This window comes from Brassica napus, chromosome C9 (genome assembly GCF_020379485.1).
Source record: "Brassica napus cultivar Da-Ae chromosome C9, Da-Ae, whole genome shotgun sequence".
Taxonomy (NCBI): Eukaryota; Viridiplantae; Streptophyta; class Magnoliopsida; order Brassicales; family Brassicaceae; genus Brassica; species Brassica napus.
Window position 1 is genome coordinate 52,581,153 of NC_063452.1, and position 22,969 is coordinate 52,604,121.

The following is a 22,969-nucleotide window of genomic DNA, read 5'->3' on the forward strand; positions in this document are numbered from 1 at the left end:
TGGATACAGGAGCATCCTACCATATGACACCGAGGAGAGAGTGGTTTTCGAAGTACACAGAGGTACTTGACGACAAGATTAAGATGGCAAACGGTTTTGTCTGCAAGATTGTTGGGATCGGCTCAATCAATCTCAGGACACATGATAGTAAATTCTGCACATTGAACGAGGTTAGGCATGTTCCATCAATGACGAAAAATTTCATATCTATGAGTCTTCTGGACAGTAGAGGGTTCAAATATTCGGGTGGCGATGGAGTTCTGAATGTCTGCAAGGGTTCTGATGTGATTCTGAAGGGTTTCATGAACAATACTCTATATTTGCTGAAGGGTACTACCGTTACAGGTTCAGCAAATGTTGCATCGCCAAAGATCTCAGAGGAAGATATGACTAAGCTGTGGCATATGAGGCTTGGACATATGGGTGAACGTGGGATGCAACTTCTGTCGAAGCAAGGTTTTCTCTGTGGTCACAAGACCAAGAGTCTAGAGTTCTGTGAGCACTGCGTATTTGGGAAGCTGCATCGAAAGAGCTTTCATAAGGCAATTCATAGAACAAAAGGCACACTCGATTACATCCATTCAGACTGTTGGGGTCCATCCAGAGTAGAGTCACTGAAAGGTCACAAATATTTTGTGTCTATGATTGATGAATATTCGAGGAAGACTTGGATAATTTTTATGAAGCAAAAAAGTGAAGCATTCAGTAGCTTCAAGGAGTGGAAAATATTGGTGGAGAATTAAACAGAGAAGAAGGTGAAGCGACTTCGTACTGATAACGGTCTGGAATTCTGCTCAGCAGAGTTCAATCAGTTTTTTAAGGATGCGGGGATTGCAAGGCATCTTAAAGTCAGAGAAACACCACAGCAGAATGGTGTAGCAGAACGAATGAACCAGACATTGCTAGAGAGAGCAAGGTTCATGCTCTCGAATGTTGGTCTGGAGAAGCGGTTTTGGGCTAAAGCAGTCAACACGACTTGTTACTTGATAAATCTGAGTCCCCACACATGCATCGAGTGCAGGATACCTTCTGAAGTGTGGTCAGGTAGATATGCTGATTATTCACTTCTAAGAGTGTTCGGTTGCACTGTTTACTATCATGTAAGTGAAGGTAAACTAGAGCCGAGAGCAAGGAAGAGAGTTTTTATGGGCTACGGCGATGGAGTCAAGGGATACAGGGTCTGGTCTCCATCAGAAAACCGAGTGATTCTAAGCAGGAATGTTGTTTTTGATGAAGCATCTATGGCTAGAAGCTCATGGTCCAGTTCTGAAGCAGAGAAAAGTAGCACTGATAAACAGGTGAAGCTGCAAGATGATCATGAAGTGATCAATGTGCAGGAACACACAGAAAATCAAGAGGAGCGTGTAGAAGAAGTTCAGTTGAAGTCTACAGAGACTCAACCGCCTGATGCTACGAAGCGTAGCATCGCAAAGGATCGACCAAGAAGGGTTGATGTCAGGCCACCAGAGAGATATCGTTTTGATGATATGGTGGGTTATGCACTTCAGGTTGCAGAGGAAGTGGATACGTATGAACTATCCACTTATATGGAAGCTGTTTCTTGTCCCGAGTATGAGAAATGGCATGCATCAATGGGAAACGAAATGGAGTCTCATGAGAAGAATCATACATGGGATTTAGTCACATTACCACCAGGGAGAAGAGTTGTTACATGCAAGTGGATCTACAAGATTAAGGATGGAGCATCGCCGACAGAAGGAGTTAAGTATAAATCTCGGGTTCTTGCAAGAGGTTTTAGTCAAAGAGAGGGAGTAGACTACAATGAGATATTTTCACCAGTGGTCAGACATACTTCCATCAGAGTGTTGCTAGCGCTGGTAGCACGTCAGGACTTGGAGCTTGAGCAACTTGATGTGAAGACTGCATTTCTTCATGGAGAGCCTGAGGAGGAGATATACATGACTCAGCCGGATGGTTTCCGAGTTCCTGGAAAAGAAGACTATGTGTGTAAGCTTCAGAAGTCCCTTTATGGACTTAAGCATTCTCCCAGACAATGGTACAAGAGATTCGACAGCTATATGATCAAGTTGGGCTACATCAAAAGTCCTTATGATTGTTGTGTCTACATGAGAAAATTGAAAGATGACACATTCATCTATTTGGTGCTCTACGTGGATGACATGCTGATAGCTGCAGAGAAGATGTGTGACATCAAGAAGCTGAAGGAGCTTCTGAGTTCTGAATTTAAGATGAAGGACTTGGGTGCAACAAAGAAGATTCTAGGGATGGAGATCTTCAGAGATAGGGAGAAGAAGAAGTTGTTCTTGTCACAGAAGGCCTACATTAATAAGGTGTTGACAAGGTTCGAAATGTCTTCATGTAAACCTATTAGTACTCCGTGTGCATCAAATCTTCATCTTACCATGTATGAGGTTCAGTCTGAAGAAGAGATAGAGTATATGTCTCGAGTTCCTTATGCTAGCACTGTAGGAAGCTTGATGTATGCAATGGTCTGCACAAGACCAGATTTGGCACATGCAGTCAGTGTGGTTAGCAGGTTTATGGGACAACCTGGGAAGGAGCATTGGGCAGCTATGAAGCGGATTTTCCGGTATCTGAAGGGTACATCTGATGTTGGTCTCATCTATGGATGCTACAATCCGCGATTGGTAACAGGCTATTCTGATTCTGATTATGCTGGAGATGTGGACAGCATAAGATTTATGATCGGTTATGCGTTCACCTTGGGCGGCTCTGTGGTTAGCTGGAAGGCGACTTTATAGTCTACAATGACATTGTCTACTACTGAGGCAGAGTATATGGCGCTGACAGAAGTTGCGAAGGAAGGAATATGGCTTAGAGGATTGGTTAATGATCTCGGTTTGCATCAAGATCAGGCTACTGTGTATTGTGACAGTTTGAGTGCTATATGCTTAGCCAAGGATCAGGTTCATCATGAGAGAACGAAGCATATTGATGTGAGGTATCACTTCTTTAGAGATGAGAAACAAATTGAAGTGAAGAAAGTAGGAACTGCAGATAATCCTGCTGACATGTTCACAAAGCCGGTTCCTCACAGCAAGTTTAAGCATTGCTTAGACTTGCTAAACATCTCAAACTGTTAGTATGGCCCGAAGGGGCATATGGCCCGAAGGGGCATCTGGTCCGCAAGGACATCTGGCCCGTTGGGGCATCTGGCCTGTCGGGGCATCTGGTCCGTCGGGACATCTGGTCCGTAAGGACGTCTGGTCTATTGGGACATCTGGCTGATAATGAACGTCTGGCTCTAGTTGAGCATCTGGCCGTTAAATGGCGTCTGGTTCGTCTAAGCAGCACATCTGGTCTGAAGGGACATCTGAGGCAAAGAGAGCGATGGTACATCTAGCGCAGAGAAGCGCTTCGGGTACATTTGGCACTTGAAGGTGCATCTGGTACATCTGTTATTGAGAGGATTCAAGTCAAGGTGGAGAATTGTTGATATGCCTTGAATCTGGATGTTACATCTAGGAGATGAATGTTACATCACGTACATCATACAGACTCAGTTGCATCAAGAGCGTTGCATCAAGTTATTATTGATGTTACATCTGATCGTGGGTTTAGGCCCATGAGTCCGTTTAGTCTAGGGTTGTAGATGCGAGATGTTACTATATATATCTTGTATTCGAAGTAACCATGAACTTGCACTCTGTAACTCAATATCGCCTCCAATAATAAGATCTCTCTTTGCCCGTGGACGTAGCCAAGTTGGTGAACCACGTTAAATCTCTGTGTCGTAGTTACATCGTTTTTATTCATCTGTTTCCGCATTTGTTTCTTCTCACAATTGTTACAACATTTTCTTTAAAATTTTGATTTAAGACGTTAGTAGAGATATGATTGCATTGGTAACATACGAACATGTAATCAAATACGACAGAACAGTTATCTCTCACACACTTTTTCTTCATTTTGCTGTGGCTTTTGCGACTTCACGAAAATCAAAGGTCTTCACTTTGTTGAAATCATTAGTCATTGGTGAAGGAGAGGCACCTACATAAAAAACTTCAGACTCTTACTCTTCCATGTTGCTGCTACCTACATGTGAGCTACAATATTCTGGAAGGCGGTACACAGGTTTCTTGTATGTCTCTGGTTTTTTCTTCTCATCCACGCTGTTTTTTGCATCTTTTTCTCCAACCTTTGTCAAACCTTGTGCTTTCAGAGGTTTATCTTCTTTTTTGCTGTTGACATGAAGAGAATAAAGAGAAAGACTAAAGACATGAAGAACATATTGATCATGGACAAGAGATCATGGACAGGAGATCATGGACAGAAAATCATGGACAGGAAATCATAGACATGAAATCATGGACAGAAAATCATGGACATGAAAACTGAAGTAAGGAAAGGTGTGAGACTGATTTAAATATCTTGTCTGAAGTCTTGGACGAATTTAAACAAGTGGAGGCAACTGGATAGAGCTGTTGGAGTGTAGAAACAAGCCAAAGTCACATGATATGCTAAGGAAGGAAGAGAGAAGAGAGTTGTCACTATCCGAAAGTGACTTTCCCAAATCTGGTCTTCATTAGTTTATTCATCTTCATTTGTTTATTCATTCTCCTTACTAGATTTATTTATGTAACTATTGTAGACACTAAATTAATCTAAGGAAAAATAAGTTCCTCATTACTCTCATCTCTCTCTCTTGTTCTTCATGTTCATCACTCTTCATACTCAAACAAGTTCCTAAATCTCTATATTTTTACATGGTATCAGAGCCATAAGCTCTTGAAACCTTATTCTCACCAACTTCCGCAAATTAAAACAATTTTGTTTTTGTTTACTCTGTTCTTTACTCTGTTTTTTTTTCTCTGTTCTTTACTCTGTTTTTCCTCTGTTCTTTACTCTATTTCCTCTCTAGTTCAGCTAATTTCAGTTTCTAATCTCTCAATTCATAGCTATTATGTTCTTTCACAAATTCATGGATTTCTCAAGTTTATAGTTTTATCCAATGGATAAAAGAAAACTAGCCATGGAAATGAAGAAAGAAAGCATAACTCCAGTAACCCTTGACGGTTCTAACTACTTGATATGGTCAAGAGTAGCCAAAGTTGCCTTGGGAAGTCATGGACTTTGGGACAACCACATCATGAAGGCTGATACTTCAAAAAGGATGGCTCAGGAGGAAGAGCAGGCGCATGGCCTAAAGAATGGAGACAAGTGGGTTCAAGAAGACCAGCGAACACTTGAGATCATTCACAGCTCTCTCTCGGAAGCAATCTTGGAGGCTTACTCACACCGTGAAACCACCAAAGATCTATGGGAAAGTCTTAAAAATGTTTATGGAAATCTCTCTAACCTGAGCAGAGTATTTGAAGTCAAGAAGATTATCAACAACTTGAGCCAGGAAGAAGTGGAGTTCAATCAGTATTTTGGAAAGTTTAGAAGCTTGTGGGCAGAGCTAGATAACCTAAGGCCCTTCTCTACTGATCTGGATGTCATAAGAGAAAGATATGAAGAAGACAAGGTCTTCAGCCTTTTCCTGAATCTAAGTACATCTTACCACCACTTGATCAAGCATATTTTGAGGCAAGAGAAACTTCCTAACTTAGATGGCGTGTGTGCTCAAGTTCAGAGAGAACAAATCTCACACACTCTCTTTACAAAGGAAAGGACACTAGTTCTCAAAGATGTGCACAGCAAGAGTGGAAGGATGATGGTGTTTCCAAGACACAAGAAGGCCAAGAATAGACATATCAGAAAGAAAACCCAACAAAACGTGCTTACTTTCAAGTCTGGTGGAATTAAATTCAAGAAAGAAGATTTTCCAAGTCTTGAAGTGGCGCCTGAAGCTCTATCTATGTACTCAGCTCTTATCAGTGATTCCAATGGAGGAGAAACTTGGAACAAGGCAGTGATCAATGATGGCCCTATCAGAATGAGTGATATTGAGCCACTGATCAAAGCTGCCAAGGCCATTATCTCCGCAAAGAAGTCTGGTACACATTCCTTTATCTCTAGGCCAATCATAATAGATTCAGGAGCTAGTCATCATATGATTAGTGATAGGAATCTTATTAGTGATGTTAGACCTGCCTTAGGGAATGTAATAATAGCCAATGGAGATAAGGTGAAGATAGAAGGAATAGGGAATCTTAAGCTATTTGATAGAGAATCTACTGTCTTCTATATGCCTGGTTTTGCTTCTAATCTTATTTCTGTGAAAAAGGCCACGGTTGACTTGAATTGTCAGGTGGTTTTTAGGCCTAATGATGTTGAGTTTCAGGACCTTAAGACAGGGAAGGTGATTGGTGAAGGAAATAGTCAGGGTGGTTTATACCATCTCCAAAAGACTAAGCCCTCTAAACCCTATACTCCTTCTCATTTATGCATGATCAGTAACTCATCTTTGTGTGATAGCACTACTTGGCATGCTAGATTAGGTCATCCTCACTCTCGTGCAATAGAGATTATTATTATGCGTGATATGTCATTTAACCACCTAGAATGTGAAGCATGCATCTTAGGAAAGCATTGCAAATCTGTATTTCCAACATCTGACACTATCTATGAGAAGTGTTTTGTCTTAGTTCACTCTGATGTTTGGACCTCACCCTGTATGTCTAGAGATAACCATAAGTATTTTGTCACATTCATAGATGAAAAATCAAAATACACTTGGATTACTCTGCTACCTTCTAAGGATCGTGTGTTAGAAGCTTTTATGAATTATCAATCTTATGTCACTAACCACTTTAAAGCTATTGTGAAGGTACTAAGGTCAGACAATGGAGGAGAGTATACAAGTCATTCTTTCAAGAATCATCTGGCTAGACATGGCATAGTTCATCAAACAAGCTGCCCTTATACTCCTCATCAAAATGGAGTGGCTGAAAGGAAAAATAGACACCTAATGGAGGTGGCTAGATCAATGATGTTCCATGCAAATGTGCCTAAGAGATTCTGGAGTGATGTTGTGGTGATAGCATGCTACTTGATCAACCGGATTCCCACCAAGGTGCTGAAGAACATCTCTCCTTATGAAGTTCTGAACAAAACCAGGCCATCTATTCAACACCTTAGAGTGTTTGGATGCACTTGTTTTGTGCTGATACCAGGAGAGCAAAGAAATAAGCTAGAGGCCAAAAGCATGAAGTGCATGTTCATTGGGTACTCACCTACACAGAAAGGATATAAGTGCTACAATACTGAAACAAGGAGAGTACTTGTATCTAGAGATGTGAAGTTTATGGAAGGAAAAGGGTTTTATGCTGAGAAGAATTGGGATGATCTTAAAGATCTGTCTCAAGCAACAGACAAGGCCAATAATCTGAGAATTATTATGGAGAATCTGGGAATCAGTCTGTCAAAAGGAAAGGAGACCGTCAGAGAAGTGCCTCCTGCTCAAGCGACTGAACAAGCAGCTGAAGAAGTCACTCATCCTGATCCTGAAGGGGGCAATGGAAATGGACTGGCTGAAGCACAAACACAACCTGGAGAGAACTCAGTAGCTCATGATCAAGATGAGATGCCATCAGAATTAGATGCTGAGACTCAAGTAGAGGCGTCAAGTGAAGGAAATGAAGCAGAACCTGAACAGTTACAACCTTTGAGAAGGAGTACAAGGATCAAGAAACCTTCACACTGGATCAACACAAGAGTTTGCTTCAATGCTGAAGCTGTAGCTCACCCAATAAGTGCAGTATGCTCCCTTGCTCAATATCCAGAAGAGCATCAAGTCTTCATCAGTGAATTGGATCAGGAATACATTCCAAGAACATATGAAGAAGTTATGCAACACAAGAAGTGGAGAGAATCTGTTGGAGATGAGATGGGAGCCATGATCAAGAATGATACATGGTTTGAGACTGAACTTCCAAAAGGAAAGAAGGCAGTGACAAGCCGACTTCTCTACACTATCAAGTATGGAGCCAATGGAAAACCAGAAAGAAAGAAAACAAGACTGGTTGCAAGGGGATATACTCAAGTATATGGTGAAGATTATCTGGACACTTTTGCACCAGTGGCCAAGCTTCACATTATAAGGATTCTCTTGTCTCTTGCTGTCAACCTTTAGTGGGATTTATGGCAGATGGATGTGAAGAATGTCTTTCTTCAAGGAGAATTGGAGGATGAAGTCTACATGAGACCACCTCCTGGTCTTGAGAACATGGTGAAGCCAGAAAATGTTCTCAGATTAAAGAAGGCAATTTATGGCTTGAAGCAATCTCCAATGGCTTGGTACCATAAGTTGAGCACCACCTTCAATGGAAGAGGATTTATAAAGTCAGAAGCTGATCACACCCTCTTCCCATTAACTAGTAAGCATGGTATTGTGGTCATCTTAGTCTATGTGGATGACATTATCATCACTGGTAGCAACAAGGAAGGTATTCTCTCAACTAAAACCTTTCTTAAAAATGCCTTTGATATCAAAGATTTGGGAGAGTTGAAGTACTTCCTTGGGATTGAGATATGCTGCTCTAAAGAGGGGTTATTCTTATCTCAAATGAAGTACACACTTGATATTTTAAATGAGGCGGGAAACCTTGGGAGTAAAAAGGCCAAGACTCCATTAGAAGAAAGATACAAGGTGCTGAGAGAGGGAGAGTATGAGTCTACACCATTTGGAGATATCAAGAAGTATAGAAGAATGGTGGGCAAGCTCATCTATCTAACCATCACCAGACCAGATGTGTGCTTTGCTGTGAATCAAGTGAGTCAACACATGGGAGCTCCTAAGGTTCATCATTGGAATATGGTGGAGATGATCTTAAGGTACCTAAGAGAGGCGCCTGGCCAAGGAGTATGGATGGCATGTAACAAGAGTACTGAAGTTGTTGGATATTGTGATGCTGATTGGGCTGGAGACAGAGTTGATAGGAGATCAACTACAGGCTACTGCACCTTCATTGGAGGAAACCTGGTCACATGGAAGAGCAAGAAGCAAAAGGTGGTGTCCTGCTCAAGTGCTGAGGCAGAGTACAGATCAATGAGGAAGCTCACAAGTGAGCTTATATGGATAAGGGACTGCTAAGAGACTTGGGTATTGAGATCAACACACCAATGACTATGCATTGTGACAACCAGGCAGCAATACACATTGCATCTAACTCAGTCTTTCATGAGAGGACAAAACACATAGAAGTGGACTGCCACAAGGTGAGACAGGCAGTGGAACAACAAGTGATTCTTCCATGCTACACAAGAAGTGAAGATCAACTAGCTGACATATTCACAAAGGCAGCTAGCAGCAAGGTTTGTGAGTTCATTCATCCTAAGCTTGGACTCATAGACCTCTCTTGTCACTGATCCTCTTGCCATGAAGTGTTCTACTCTTTTTCCTTTGCTTGGTTTTTATCCCAAGTGGTTTTTCCAAGTAAAGGTTTTAATGAGGGAATGCTTCATGGTTTCCAAGCTTGACCAAGTCCCTATGGTCAAGCTTGAGGGGGAGTGTTGACATGAAGAGAATAAAGAGCAAGAGTAAAGACATGAAGAACATATTGATCATGGACAAGAGATCATGGACAGAAAATCATGGACAGGAAATCATAGACAGGAAATCATGGACAGGAAAACTGAAGCAAGGAAAGGTGTGAGACTGATTTAAATATCTTGCCTGAAGTCTTGGACGAATTTAAACAAGTGGAGGCAACTGGATAGAGCTGTTGGAGTGTGGAAACAAGCCAAAGTCACATGATATGCTAAGGAAGGAAGAGAGAAGAGAGTTGTCACTATCCGAAAGTGACTTCCCCAAATCTGATCTTCATTAGTTTATTCATCTTCATTTGTTTATTCATTCTCATTGTCTTATTCTCCTTACTAGATCTATTTATGTAACTATTGTAGACACTAAATCAATCTAAGGAAAAATAAGTTCCTCATTACTCTCATCTCTCTCTCTTGTTCTTCATATTCATCACTCTTCATACTCAAACAAGTTACTAAATCTCTATATTTTTACACTTGCTGTGTTTCTTCATGACTTTGAAACAATAAAGACATCCTATAGACATTATCTTATGAAGAGTGAAGTGGTAGATGAATGAAAGTTGAAACTTTTGTTTCAAACAATATGCTTGCGTGCATTGAAGATATATATATATATATATATATAATATAAGAGGAAGAGACGTGTTTCTTTTTGTTTGCTGAATTTGATTAAGCGTTTTTCTTGAATTCTTGAGAGCTGCCTTAAGTTGACTCCACGCAGCTTCCGCTTACTCCACCACTCACTTGCTAGGAAATTGCCCCAGTAAAAATGAAAAATAAACTCATAGCATACAAGCGCAGGTAATGTTAATTAAATGGGATGTGAAGCAGACGGAGCTACAGTTATTTCCAACCTCCAAAAGGAAAGTGAGAGATGCTTGTAATTTACTTATTCTGATTCTTATGAGTCCAGGGCCCGACTGGTTCAAACGCAGTGGTTGTAGTTGCGGGTGGTTACGGTTTTAAGCGTTATTAAGCGTTTTGTATGACTGACACAACGTTTAAAAAATTATTGCGTTTGCGGGATATTTGCGACTAGTTGATTATAAGATATTACAGCGGGTTAATAATAAATTATCAATATTAACATATTATAAAAATATAAAAATACAATTATAGTAAAATATAATAATTTTCAATATAATATGATTAATAAAAATATTATGTTTATTTATTAAAAATTTAAATGAGTTGAAAGTTATAATTTTAATAAAATTTGTTTTGAAGATTTGTATTAAATTTGTTAAAAGAATCTTTTATTTCGTTTTATATATGTGTATATTAATTTTTTAAAATTGTAATGAATGGTTAGTTTAAAGTTTTTATAAAACAAATTATGATATTGTTTGTGAATTTAAACTAATATATAAAATATGTATATATTTTTATTTATAATATTTCCATTTTTAATTTTTAATTTAAAATTGTAAAATAATTTTGAAAATAATTTTATATTTATTTATCCATCCGCAAACGCCCGCAACCACAAACGCTAGCTGGAACCAACTTTTTATTTTAATAGGTTCAGAGCGGTTTGAAGCGATTTGTAGCGGTTTGTATGATTGTTTCGAAACGCTGTCAACCATAAAAAATGTGTTTGCGGGTGGTAGCGGGGAAACAGTTAGACCCTATTTTTTTTTTTTTTTTGCTGTTTTCTTAAAAAGATTTACAGCTACGTTCTGCTTTCAGGGTTTCTCTGCTTTATTGCCCTGCTTCTTCCTGAGACATATGAGTTTGAAACAACTAAGACTACCTCGTATAGACATTTTTATGACTGAAGTGGTAGATGAGTGCTAGCTATTAAGGGTGTAAATTGGGAGAGTACAATTGACATAAAAGTTAGAAAACAGCTTATCAACAAACATCGTCTTCTTCTTCAACAGCCTAAACTACTCACTGCCAACAAACTTCAAGATGATGTCCCCCAAGTATTATCAGTGCTAATGATACACCATAATAAAACCAAAAGGGTAGAGGACAACTAAGGTCAACTTTTTCATGCCTAGTCCTGCAAATTCATAGCACAAGTAGAACGTACCAATATGCTTACCACTCCTACTAACATCCATATGTAAGTTTAGCATTTACGGATCCGGCCACTTGTTCATTTAATAAACTAAACAAAATGTTACTCCCTCCATTTTATTTTAATTTTCGCTTTAGACCCGAAGACACAGATTAATAAAACATTTAATGTTGTATAATTTCATAATAAAAACATCATTACCAATACACTTAATCACATTTCAACCAATAGAAATATAGATTAAAATAAAAAGTTAATAAATTTTGTATTGAAATTATAAAATAATACTTATTTTAAAATAAAAATTTTACTCTACAGGGACACTTAAAATTGAAACAAAAGGAGTAATACATAATATTCTAATATATTTAGTACCAAACAATTGAAGTCACGGAAAAAAAGACAATGTGTTACTATTTTTCTTAATGATTGTAAAATCAAAAGCTTGTGTGTACATTAAATGCTGCTTTTTTAAATTCTGTAAAATGACACTCACTCCGTTGAACGGAAGTAAGATTTTTTAGAGTTTTCACGTTTATTAAAAATATAATAAATGTTTACAATTTAATTTAAATTTTTTTGTTAATACACTTTCTAATATCTATCCACCGATAAAATTTAATCAATTCAAATATTCATAATTAATATTTTTCAAAAGTATACAAAATACCTTTAAAATATATAGAAAGTATATTTCTATAGAATAAGAATAAATTCTATTAAATCTTATTTTCGGGAACGTAGTAGTATGTTACCATTTCATATGTCGTATATATATGCACCTACATAGTAATATTGTTCAACCTTTTAATCCTGTCAAGATGAAAAACCTCTCTACTTCTCTATTCGTCGTATTCATATGTTCTAGTACTAACCTTTAATAGCGTTCGTATTCATACATATTATTACAAGAAAAATAACTTGTTTTTTGAGTAACTTTTTTTTTCTTTTGATTCATGTGAATATGTAAGGATTTTATTAAGCGGAATAGCAGATGCGATTTGCCAGATCAAAGTAGGAGGACCATGCGCAGGCTGCGAAGCGAGGTGTGCAGCGAAACATTCGAGGAGTACTGTGATGAGGATGGTTTGCTCCTTAGTCCTTACAATTGTCGAACTTGTGGAGTGCAGGTCGGTTACTACGGGTCAGGGTGTTCGGACACCGTGTGCCAAACAGATTGCTATATCATTTACCATCGTCGAGCTACGGACATCCATGGTTACTGTAATAGTGTTAACTGCATGTGTGAATTTAAGAGTCCTGGATGTTTTTAACAAAACATCAAGTAATGAGAGAAAGATATTTAAATGCTGTATTTAAAAAAAAAAACAAAAACCAAGAAATAAACCAATTATGAAAAAGTGAATAAGAGTTAAGACACGTCATCGTTTCGCACGTGTTAACTCGTGGTTGATGGAGATAAATGTTCGTGTTAACACGTGTGACCTAAGCAGATTTTTTGTCCTTCTCCATCTCTCGAGGATTGGAGTTTTCAGCTCTTTCCCTTCAAAATTTTCCTCTGATTCTCCGGAAGCTGAATCTGAATCAACCAAGGTAAGCTAATATCTTTATCTCTTTTTTACGAATATGTTATTGATATGTAAATGAATCGGATTCACTGATGGAGCAATGAAATTGATTTCATTTAGAAAGGTTTTCTGTGATTACGGAGTCTCTGATTCATTTCGTTATCCTTTCATTCATGCTTTCTTTTTTTTTTTTTAATGTTTTCATTACATGATTTTGATTCGAGCTATTAAGGAAACTCTGTTAAGTTTAGATTCAAGGCTTTGGTAATGAATGAATGTGTTTTCAGGTAAAGTGAGCTCATTTCTTGAGTCTTTTGTATGATCCTATTATTATCATGCACTTAGATCTTTTGAAAATGATGTTTGGTTAATTGGGTATTAAGAAAGTTTCAGTTTTGAAGATGCTCATGTTAACTCTCTCGATGTAAAGTTTGTTCTTTTCAGCTGGACTCTCATGTTGGTCTGATTCAGTTTTCTTTTGTAGGTATCAATCACTTCTTCTAGCGATTTTCTCTGAGTATATTGAGTGAATCAAAAATGGCAGCTTCAGAAACAGTTTTACGTCTTCCATTGGGATCCTTATCCCCATCTTCTCATCTGCCTTCTTTCTCCCTTAACTCCTCTCCCCTCCTCTCGTTTAAACCCTCCTCTAGTAGAAAACGAAGGGCCTTAAGGTGTACTAACTCTATGGCGAGAGGGAACACGTTTCACAGTTCAGACTGTGTTTTCAACTGTAAGAAATTGCAGTCCACAAGATGCAGATGCCAAAGAAACGACGTTGAGGAGAACACCAGATCCACCTTACTTCCTTCTGACGGGTTGAAAAGCGACTTGGATGAAATGCCTCTACCTGTTAATGGAAGTCTTTCATCTAATGGTAGTACTCAATCAGCTGGAACGAACTCTATCGAGGATGAAGCTTGGGATCTCTTGAGGCAGTCCATTGTTTACTACTGTGGTAGTCCTATTGGAACCATCGCTGCTAATGACCCCAACTCCACCAGTGTGCTGAACTATGATCAGGTCTTCATTCGTGATTTCATTCCCTCGGGGATTGCCTTTCTTCTTAAAGGAGAGTATGACATTGTCCGCAACTTCATCCTTTACACTCTCCAGTTACAGGTGACAGAATCTTTCTCCGTTATGCCTTATTTTAGTTGTAAAGCCTGAATCTTTGTTCCTTGCTGACTTGCTTTTTGTAAACAGCAATCGATAGTTAATATGATTAGAATTTAATACATCTAAGCATAATAGATACTTTTTGAGATAAAAATGTCGGGCAATTCGGATAATTTGAAATATTTTGGGTAAAAGAAGATTTGGATATTTGGTTATTTAGAAACTAAATATTAATGATAGTTTTAGGTATATAATCTGTATTTTAAAAATTCGGGTATTCCTTCGGTTCTCGATTTGGTTCCGGTTTTTCTGGTTCTAGATATTTTTAAATTCGGTTTGGTTCTTGAGTTCCGGATAAATGTGCTCATGTTGAAGTTATTTGGTTTTGTTATGAGCTGACGATGTAATGCTTATTTTTGGACAGAGTTGGGAGAAAACTATGGATTGTCATAGTCCAGGCCAAGGATTGATGCCTGCTAGCTTCAAGGTGAAAACTGTTCCTCTTGATGGCGATGATTCAATGACAGAGGAAGTCTTAGATCCTGATTTTGGGGAAGCGGCAATTGGACGTGTTGCTCCGGTTGATTCTGGTAAGAGAAGCTAAGTTCTAATCTTTCAAGCATGTGGAAAAGGATACTACAGATTTGTTCTGGTATCATGTTAACTTGATTATCTTTTTTCATTTGTTTTGGAACTCCAGGCTTGTGGTGGATTATATTACTGAGAGCATATGGAAAATGCACTGGCGATGTGTCCGTGCAGGAGAGAGTCGATGTGCAGACCGGAATCAAGATGATCTTAAAGCTCTGTCTCGCTGATGGTTTCGATATGTTCCCTACTTTACTAGTCACGGATGGGTCCTGCATGATAGACCGTCGAATGGGAATCCATGGTCACCCCCTGGAGATTCAGGTGTGTTAAATTGTTAACTTCAATTTGAATCTGCCAGCCATTTGATTCTAACTTTACACTTTCAGGCACTGTTTTACTCAGCTTTGGTATGTGCACGTGAGATGCTTACGCCAGAGGATGGATCAGCTGATCTAATCCGAGCTCTCAACAACCGTCTTGTGGCGTTATCTTTCCACATCAGGGAGTACTACTGGCTGGACATGAAAAAGATAAACGAGATTTACCGGTACCAGACAGAGGAGTACTCTTACGACGCGGTTAATAAGTTCAACATATATCCAGATCAGATACCTTCGTGGTTGGTCGACTTTATGCCTAACAGAGGAGGGTATTTGATTGGAAACCTTCAGCCAGCTCACATGGATTTCAGATTCTTTTCCTTGGGGAACCTTTGGTCTATTGTGAGCAGCTTGGCTACTAATGATCAGTCGCACGCAATTCTTGATTTCGTGGAAGCGAAATGGGCAGAACTTGTGGCAGACATGCCGTTTAAGATCTGTTACCCTGCAATGGAAGGTGAAGAATGGAGAATTATAACCGGAAGTGATCCAAAGAACACGTAAAGTTATCTCTTCCATATGATTTTCAATAACATGTTTTTATATTTTCATGTTGAGCATATTTGGTTTTGGTTGCAGTCCTTGGTCTTATCACAATGGAGGTTCCTGGCCAACTTTGTTATGGCAGGTTTGTTCAGACTTTTCTCTTCTCCCTTTTAGATTCCGAGCTTATCATTTTGAGCTCATCAGTGTGAACTTTTGAAGCTATATGGCGTTGGTTTTGAAATCTTGGTCCCTTGTTGGTGTTTTATCAGCTGACAGTTGCAAGCATCAAAATGGGTAGACCAGAGATTGCAGAGAAGGCGGTTGAGTTAGCCGAGAGACGGATTGCTATTGACAAATGGCCAGAGTACTACGACACCAAAAGGGCAAGATTCATTGGCAAACAGGCACGGCTTTACCAGACTTGGTCCATCGCAGGCTACCTCGTGGCCAAGCTCCTCTTGGCAAATCCATCTGCAGCAAAGTTTCTCACCAGTGAAGAGGATTCTGATTTGAGAAATGCCTTCTCTTGCATGATCAGCGCCAACCCGAGAAGGACACGAGGTCGCAAGAAGACTCAACAACCGTTTATTGTATGAAAAGCTCACAAATCATTTTTCCAATGCGAGCCATGGACTATGTCCTCCTCCACTGTTCTGTCCCTTCCAACAGAATGATACAGAATTCTTGTGTAAATAGTTTCTTTTAGAAACTTGTCATAAAAGAGAGTGGTATTTTTTATCATATGCTAAGTATAGTGAATGCTTTGATTTTGTTGCGGTAGTCCAATAAAATTGGATACACATCTAAATTTGTTTTTTTATTACCACGTGCGTTTCGTCCCATCGAACTAAATTCAAACTGGCACGGCCATGTTTTGGCCTATGACATTTGGCTGGCTCATTTCTGTGAGCTTTGCCCGTGGTAGATGCATGCATCTAAATTATTAAGTTATTATATACTAGTTGTCTGACTTATGTCAGAGGTTATCTATCTATAATAATAAATAAAGTTGGTTTATCTGCTAGACAACCAAATTTGCGTTTTATTGCTTTTGCTTAGACTGGGATTTTTGTTAGATATATTTGGGTTTTGTAAACAAAATGGAAAGCCCCAGTCAAGATCTAGGTTTCCTCTTCGTCTTCTTGCCGACGTGGGAAAGAAAAAAAAAGGAGAATGAAAAGTCCGATACAAGCGGTGTGGTCATGGGCGAGGAGGCAACCAACGAAGGTGGGGGCATTTCTGGCGATCGCTGGGATGGCGGCTTTGGTTCTGCTGAGATTCATAGTCCACGATCACGACAATCTCTTCGTTGCAGGTGAAGCAGTTCATTCAATCAGGATATGTGCCGGTAATCTCCAATAATGATAGGGGTTTTCTCTTTTTAGCAGAATTACTTGTCTCTACTACTGGTCATATGTAATAAAATCTTATATTTTTTCCGACGTCCAATTTTAATAATCATCATTAGCTTTATCACCAACTAGGTAACTATACAGAAGTTTCTTCATCAACGTTTTAAGAATTTGTGAAATATTTACGGTAAAAAATTCATGGACATGGACTATTTATAAATTTTCAAAGCTATATATAAATAGTCACAATTTTTCAGATTATGGGTAGTTATCTTAAAATGGTATTTTTAAAATATTTTTTTTAAATGAGGCATTGTCTTCCATAAACGTTTTGATGGAATTTGAACGTAACTTAGCTCACGTGCCACAAAATCATGTTTATTTTTTTTAACCAAACAGTAAACATGTTATCCTACTCCGTGTTAAAGACTAACTTTTGTAAACTGTCATTGTCTTGTACAATTATTTGATGTTCAAGGGGCAAATGAATACTTGACCTTGTAATAGGAACTCTTTGGTGAGGAATTTTAAATTTGAAGAACCGTTGCATAATCTCATAGGCTGATACATACCTACAATCTAAAAAATAATCCATCTCAGGCACTACATCCGTATTGTTTTCACCATTTTCATCTTTTGCAATAGTTTTTTTTTGTTTTTCTTCAGTATCATTGTTGTTTTTTAACTCCTTTAGTTATATGTTTAAAAATAATGAGGAAAATTAAATTAATATATAAATTTATAAACTCAAATACAGTTAGAAAAATAGATTGTTAATTAATATATTAATTTTTTATGAAATGCAAGATAACCTTTGTCGTTACTGAATACTTCAGTACTGGATCTTTGATTATACGGATATGTATAAGACAATATTCTTCGTACTCCTGAAGGGAAATGATTGAATTGAACGATTAAAGTCTTGCAATTGTGTATTACGTTTACTGAATGTTTACCCATTTAATTAACAGAAAATATAATATGACTTCCGAAAGAATGGGATTTAAGGAAAAACGTGTTGTATAGACACATTATATAGATAGAATGATTCACAAAACCAATAGATACAACTTTTCATATTAATCTTCATAACTATTAGATGCAGCTTTCGGTGATGAAAATTCTGTATTTTTAAATTAACAGTTGCATCTCTGAAAAATTAAGTTAAGTCAGTTAAATTATATTTATAAAATATTACAAATATAAAAATAATTAATAAAATTGATATAAGTTTATGTGTTTATTAGTTAAAAGATTTTAACTTCTATCTATACTTCTATATATATAGAATGAAAATACATACACACTAGATAATATAGTTTTTAACCCAAGGTTGCTATCATCAGTATGGTTAATCAACAATATTTCCAAGCATCAATAGTTGCAGCATTACATTTGAGAAGTTACAATTCTTCATTTGACTATTGTAATAGATCAGATAAATAATTATAAACACTCGCTTTAGAAACACATTTTAATTAATTGTGAAAGATTACAATAAGAAACTCAATAACATGGAATATATATAGTTTTTCAAAGCTATGCATGAATAGTCACAACTTTTTAGATTATAAATAGTTATTAAATGATATCTTTACAATATTTTTTGAACAGTGACATCTTTTCAATTTAAATGGTCACATCCTTTCAGTTTAAAGATAGTTATCTTGAAAATATACTTACATGAATAGTCACAACTTTTCAATTTAAAAAAAAAATACTTATATGATTGGTCACAACTTTTCAATAGTTACAACCTTTCAACATAATTGGAATTCACAACTTTTGGAATTAATTGGAATTGCTATTATTAGTAGATATATGCTCAACTCTCAGTTTTGTAGAATCACCATCTAATAATTAGCAAAGTGCATTCTATGATTCTCTCTTTTTAAAAATAATGAAACAAAGGTGTATTCAATTCCTTTTTGGTGTTTAGGATTGTCACTGAAATCTAAGGAGGTGACAACCATTTTATGTAGCAGTTAGGCTCTATCGCAGCTTGTCATGGAATATGATATTCACACCCTCTTGATCTGGCTACTCTTGGAACTACTCCGTGGGTCATTTTATGATCCGTGTTAAGTTAAGGCCTACTAACATGGAGGACAAAGACAACTTCGCTTCTATTATGTGGTAACTCTCATCTGCCTTTTTTTTTCTTAATCATTCTTATTGGTTATTAAGCAATTGGATTATTTGTTACTACTTATCTGGTTAGAGAAAAAGGGTCTTCAGTAACCGATTATCTGGTTTCTCAATTTTGTTGGCAGTTTGTGCCCTGTGCTGTGCTAGCTTTGTTGATCCGTCCATCCACCTCTCACAACATTCTAAACAGGATTTCTTGGGCGTTATGTGTGTAGCTCGAAGCTGTTTCAGTTCTTTCTCAGCTGTGAGTGATGTAGAACACAAAGCTCCCCCCCAACTTTGTTTCACAATCGAAAGTTTGAGAACCTCAGATAATAGACACATTTTGTTTCATATGCATTTATCTTCTTCTGCAGATTGTTGAACCGTTCACGGGGCATTATATTTTTGCACTTGGAGTAGCAAGGTTCCTTAGCTGTGCTCAGTGGGTTTTACAGGTATTGGACACGAGAGGAAGATTGCTGGTGGCACTGGGATATGGACTGTGGCCATCAATGGTTCTCATCTCAGAGATTGTTCAAACTTTCATTCTTGCTGATTTTTGTTACTACTACGTCAAAAGGTATCCGTCCGCTTAGAGGCTTTCACTATTCCACTCTCTTTAAGCTCTTTAATTATAATAGATACAAAGTACAAAGATTCAACCATTTATTTATTTCTGTCTTTGTGCAGTGTATTCGGAGGGCAACTTGCTCTCCTGCTTCCATCTGGAGTAGTATAAGTTTTTTTTCTTTTCAATTTTTTTTTTTAAAATAGAATGCTCTAGTAGTGATGTAATCTTTGCCACAACTTCACTCCTCCCACAGTAACCGGCTGAAGGTTCGAGTATAAATATCCACCTTTCGACGATTGACACCACAACTCAAACGAGATCCAGAATAATAGTTTGTTCTAATGGGTTTTCTGAGATTCTGGGAGGTGAAAAATGTGAAGAAAGGCCGCAAGCTAATGGGTTTGGACATGTTCCTCCTTAACGAGAAGGTAATCACCATAGTCTCCTATTAACCCTTATAAGAAATTCCTATTTTCCAATCTAAATATTTAGTCCTCAGAATGCTACTTATCGAGACCTTTTCAGTGATGGTTCAGTTTACACGTCAAGCGGTTTCTACGTGACATCAGCTGTTTTGATAGCCCAAGTCCACAATTGGAGTTTTGTTTGGATTTTCAATGGAGTTTACACAATTAGTTTCTTTCTCTGAAGGTTGTGGTCTCTGTATCAGAAACAAATCCTCTAATCATATACCTCAGGAATGTTGAGAAGCTTCTCGAGTCAGAAAGATTCTACAATTTGTTCCAGATTCTATTGAACAAGATCTCTGGTCCTGTCTTGATTCTTGGCTCAAGGATATTAGTACCTGAAGATGATTTCCAAGAAGTAGGTGAAGAGGTCTCCGCTCTCTTTCCTTACAACATCGAAATCAGACCACATGAGGATGAATCCCAGCTTTCGAGCTGGAAGAATCGCTTAGAAGATGACATGAAGATGGTTCAGTTTCAAGACAACAAGAACCAAAGTATCCCTCATGAACCTCAATATCATTGCATCTTTGCAGGGATGTAAGCGTGTGCGTTAACATGTTTGACGCCTTAGCTCTTGCATGCCATAACAAATACGAAAGCTACAGGTCTGAGCCAAAAATTGTGGTGGCCACCAGCATAAATCCGACACTATTGATCGCATCAAGAAACGTGTTCAGGAGAAAGAATGCATCCCTCATGTTCAACAAAGGTAACAAATTACTTCTTTTAAATGAACTGCTAGGGAAGTCTCTTGAGCTTTTTTGTAACTCTTATGTTCTTGTCTCAGGTCGTTGGAGTTGTTTCCGGTTAACTCGTACTGCAAAACATCTTTTCATGTCTTGGTGACTTAGAAAATTGCATCTCCTTTCTAATGTGTTTTTTTGTGTTCGTGCCATTAATTAGTTGATTATACTCTGTTTGCAAGCTTATAATCTAAGCAGTTACATGTAACATTGATTCTTAGAGTTTTTTTTTTTTGCAGGCTCAACTACGCCCTTAAAAAGCTAGTTGATGACAAGACGACAAAAGACTACAACATAGAGGGAGGCTCTGTTCTGCATCTTGTTCTTGCTCTTAGTGGTGGTGTTGATGTTTTGTGGGTAGTAACTCTTTCTCTTATTTCTGTCTAGGGATTCTTTTCTTTCTATGATTAAAAAGTGATGCGATTTGGATTTGATGCTTTGCTATTTCAGTGGGTTTAGAATCAGTGTACCAATAATCTGTCCAATATAGATGATATGCAACTGCAGTGTTCCAAAAAAAAAAGATAATATGTAACTGCATGTTTTTTTTGTGTTTGGTTAGTTTTGATGAATAACACAAAAAAAAACAACAGAAGATGGGACATAAGCTACGAATTGGGTTGGAACCAGGCCACTGAGGTTACTATTGAGTAGAAAGATGATACATATAAAAATTGACAGAACTATAGTCTATACACGGTTAAATTCATTTGATTTAATGATAGTTTTATGTAAACAAGATCAATGATATAGAATTTTGTATTTTTATAAACTGTGTGTATCCTTAAACACCACCAAGTGAAACCGAACAAAATATTTTACTAGAGAAGCATTTATTCAGCTTATAAGTACCTCCACATGAAAACTGAAGAGTTGATATTCAAATGTTAAGCTTTATAAGAATAAACGTTGGGGAAAGAATCAGATTTGTATCTCCATATAAATACTTATACGTCAAGTAGAATCAAACACATGACCCAAAATGCCAAGAACACACAATCAGTTATATGTCAAGTAGAATCAAACACACCCAAAACGCCAATAACACACAATCAATCAAATAAAGAAGGTAGAAACCTAGACATCAAGATCGATGGGTTTGATGGTGGTTATATCTCTTCCTCTGATTTTCTTCTGTCTTCTTCTTGGATTCGGCTGCTATTTCCTCGGCAAATCTAGGATTCTGCAATCCAAACAATATTAACAGGCGATGCCAATGTTATCTTTATAAAAAAATGACTAAACTTTATTTGGTATGTGGTCAATTGTCTTTTATCTTAAGCTAATACTTCAAAATCCAACAACTTTTATGTACAATAACAATAACAATTATTTCTAAAATTATGTTGGACACAAATAAAAAATGATATCTCTTTCACGAAATCTATTTGCAAATCTCCTTAGACTCAAAGATTTCCATTAACATCACATTTATACAATACTTTTGTATTCACGCTATTATCAAATACAACAAAAACATTTCATAAAATACAATATCAGCAAATCGAAATACACATGTGAATAACACAAATATCAAACACTCACCAAACACATGCATTTACATGTTTTCCTTTTGAAACATCAACTTTACTTTATGTTTAAGTTCAACTTTATTTATTTTAGTGCAATTGTCAGCTATTTATTCTATTTGATTGAATCGATTAGTGAAACCACTTATGCTATTCCTCTTTGATCTAATCAACTTCAAAACAAAGTAACACACTACTGTCAATAACCACTATCAAAACACAATTTTGAACTCTAAACATACGAACCCGGCGCGTAGCGCCGGAATACCACTAGTATTATTATAAAAAAGAGTATCTCACTCTTCGTACCTCCACGTCAGCCGCCAGCTAGATAAGTTGTTGATTGTGAGCACGACACGTGTCCGGATGAAATGAAACTCACTGTTTCATTTAATGCTAGGGCTGGGCAAACAAACCGAACCCAAAAATCCGAACCGAACCCGATCCAATAAAAATGAATCCGAACCGATCCGCACCCGACGTAAATACTGATTGGATCTTGTTTTGTGGTATTTTGGGTTATGGGTATTATCTTAACCGAACTCGAACCTAAATGGGTACCCGATAGAACCCGGAAGATTCAAAATCTCCCAAAATAGCTTGTATCA

The 22,969-nt window shown here is 37.5% G+C and overlaps 1 protein-coding gene and 1 pseudogene across 2 annotated transcripts; both read left to right on the forward strand.

Moving 5' to 3' along the window:
- The first annotated feature begins 12,889 nt into the window (after positions 1-12,889).
- On the forward strand, positions 12,890-16,307 carry LOC106410574 (alkaline/neutral invertase E, chloroplastic). Of its 2 annotated transcripts, none has more exons than XM_022709648.2 (7): positions 12,890-13,015; positions 13,475-14,112; positions 14,534-14,699; positions 14,810-15,021; positions 15,087-15,580; positions 15,660-15,708; positions 15,836-16,307. In XM_022709648.2, exons 2-7 carry the CDS (start codon positions 13,528-13,530, stop codon positions 16,160-16,162), a joined length of 1,833 nt encoding a protein of 610 aa, XP_022565369.1. In that variant the 5' UTR covers positions 12,890-13,015; positions 13,475-13,527; the 3' UTR covers positions 16,163-16,307. The 2 variants fall into 2 exon arrangements, with proteins under 2 accessions (XP_022565369.1, XP_022565370.1); XM_022709649.2 differs by having other exon boundaries at positions 12,898-13,015; positions 13,462-14,112.
- A 217-nt stretch (positions 16,308-16,524) lies between these two features.
- LOC106407335 lies at positions 16,525-21,387 on the forward strand (annotated as a pseudogene).
- Positions 21,388-22,969: the final 1,582 nt, after the last annotated feature.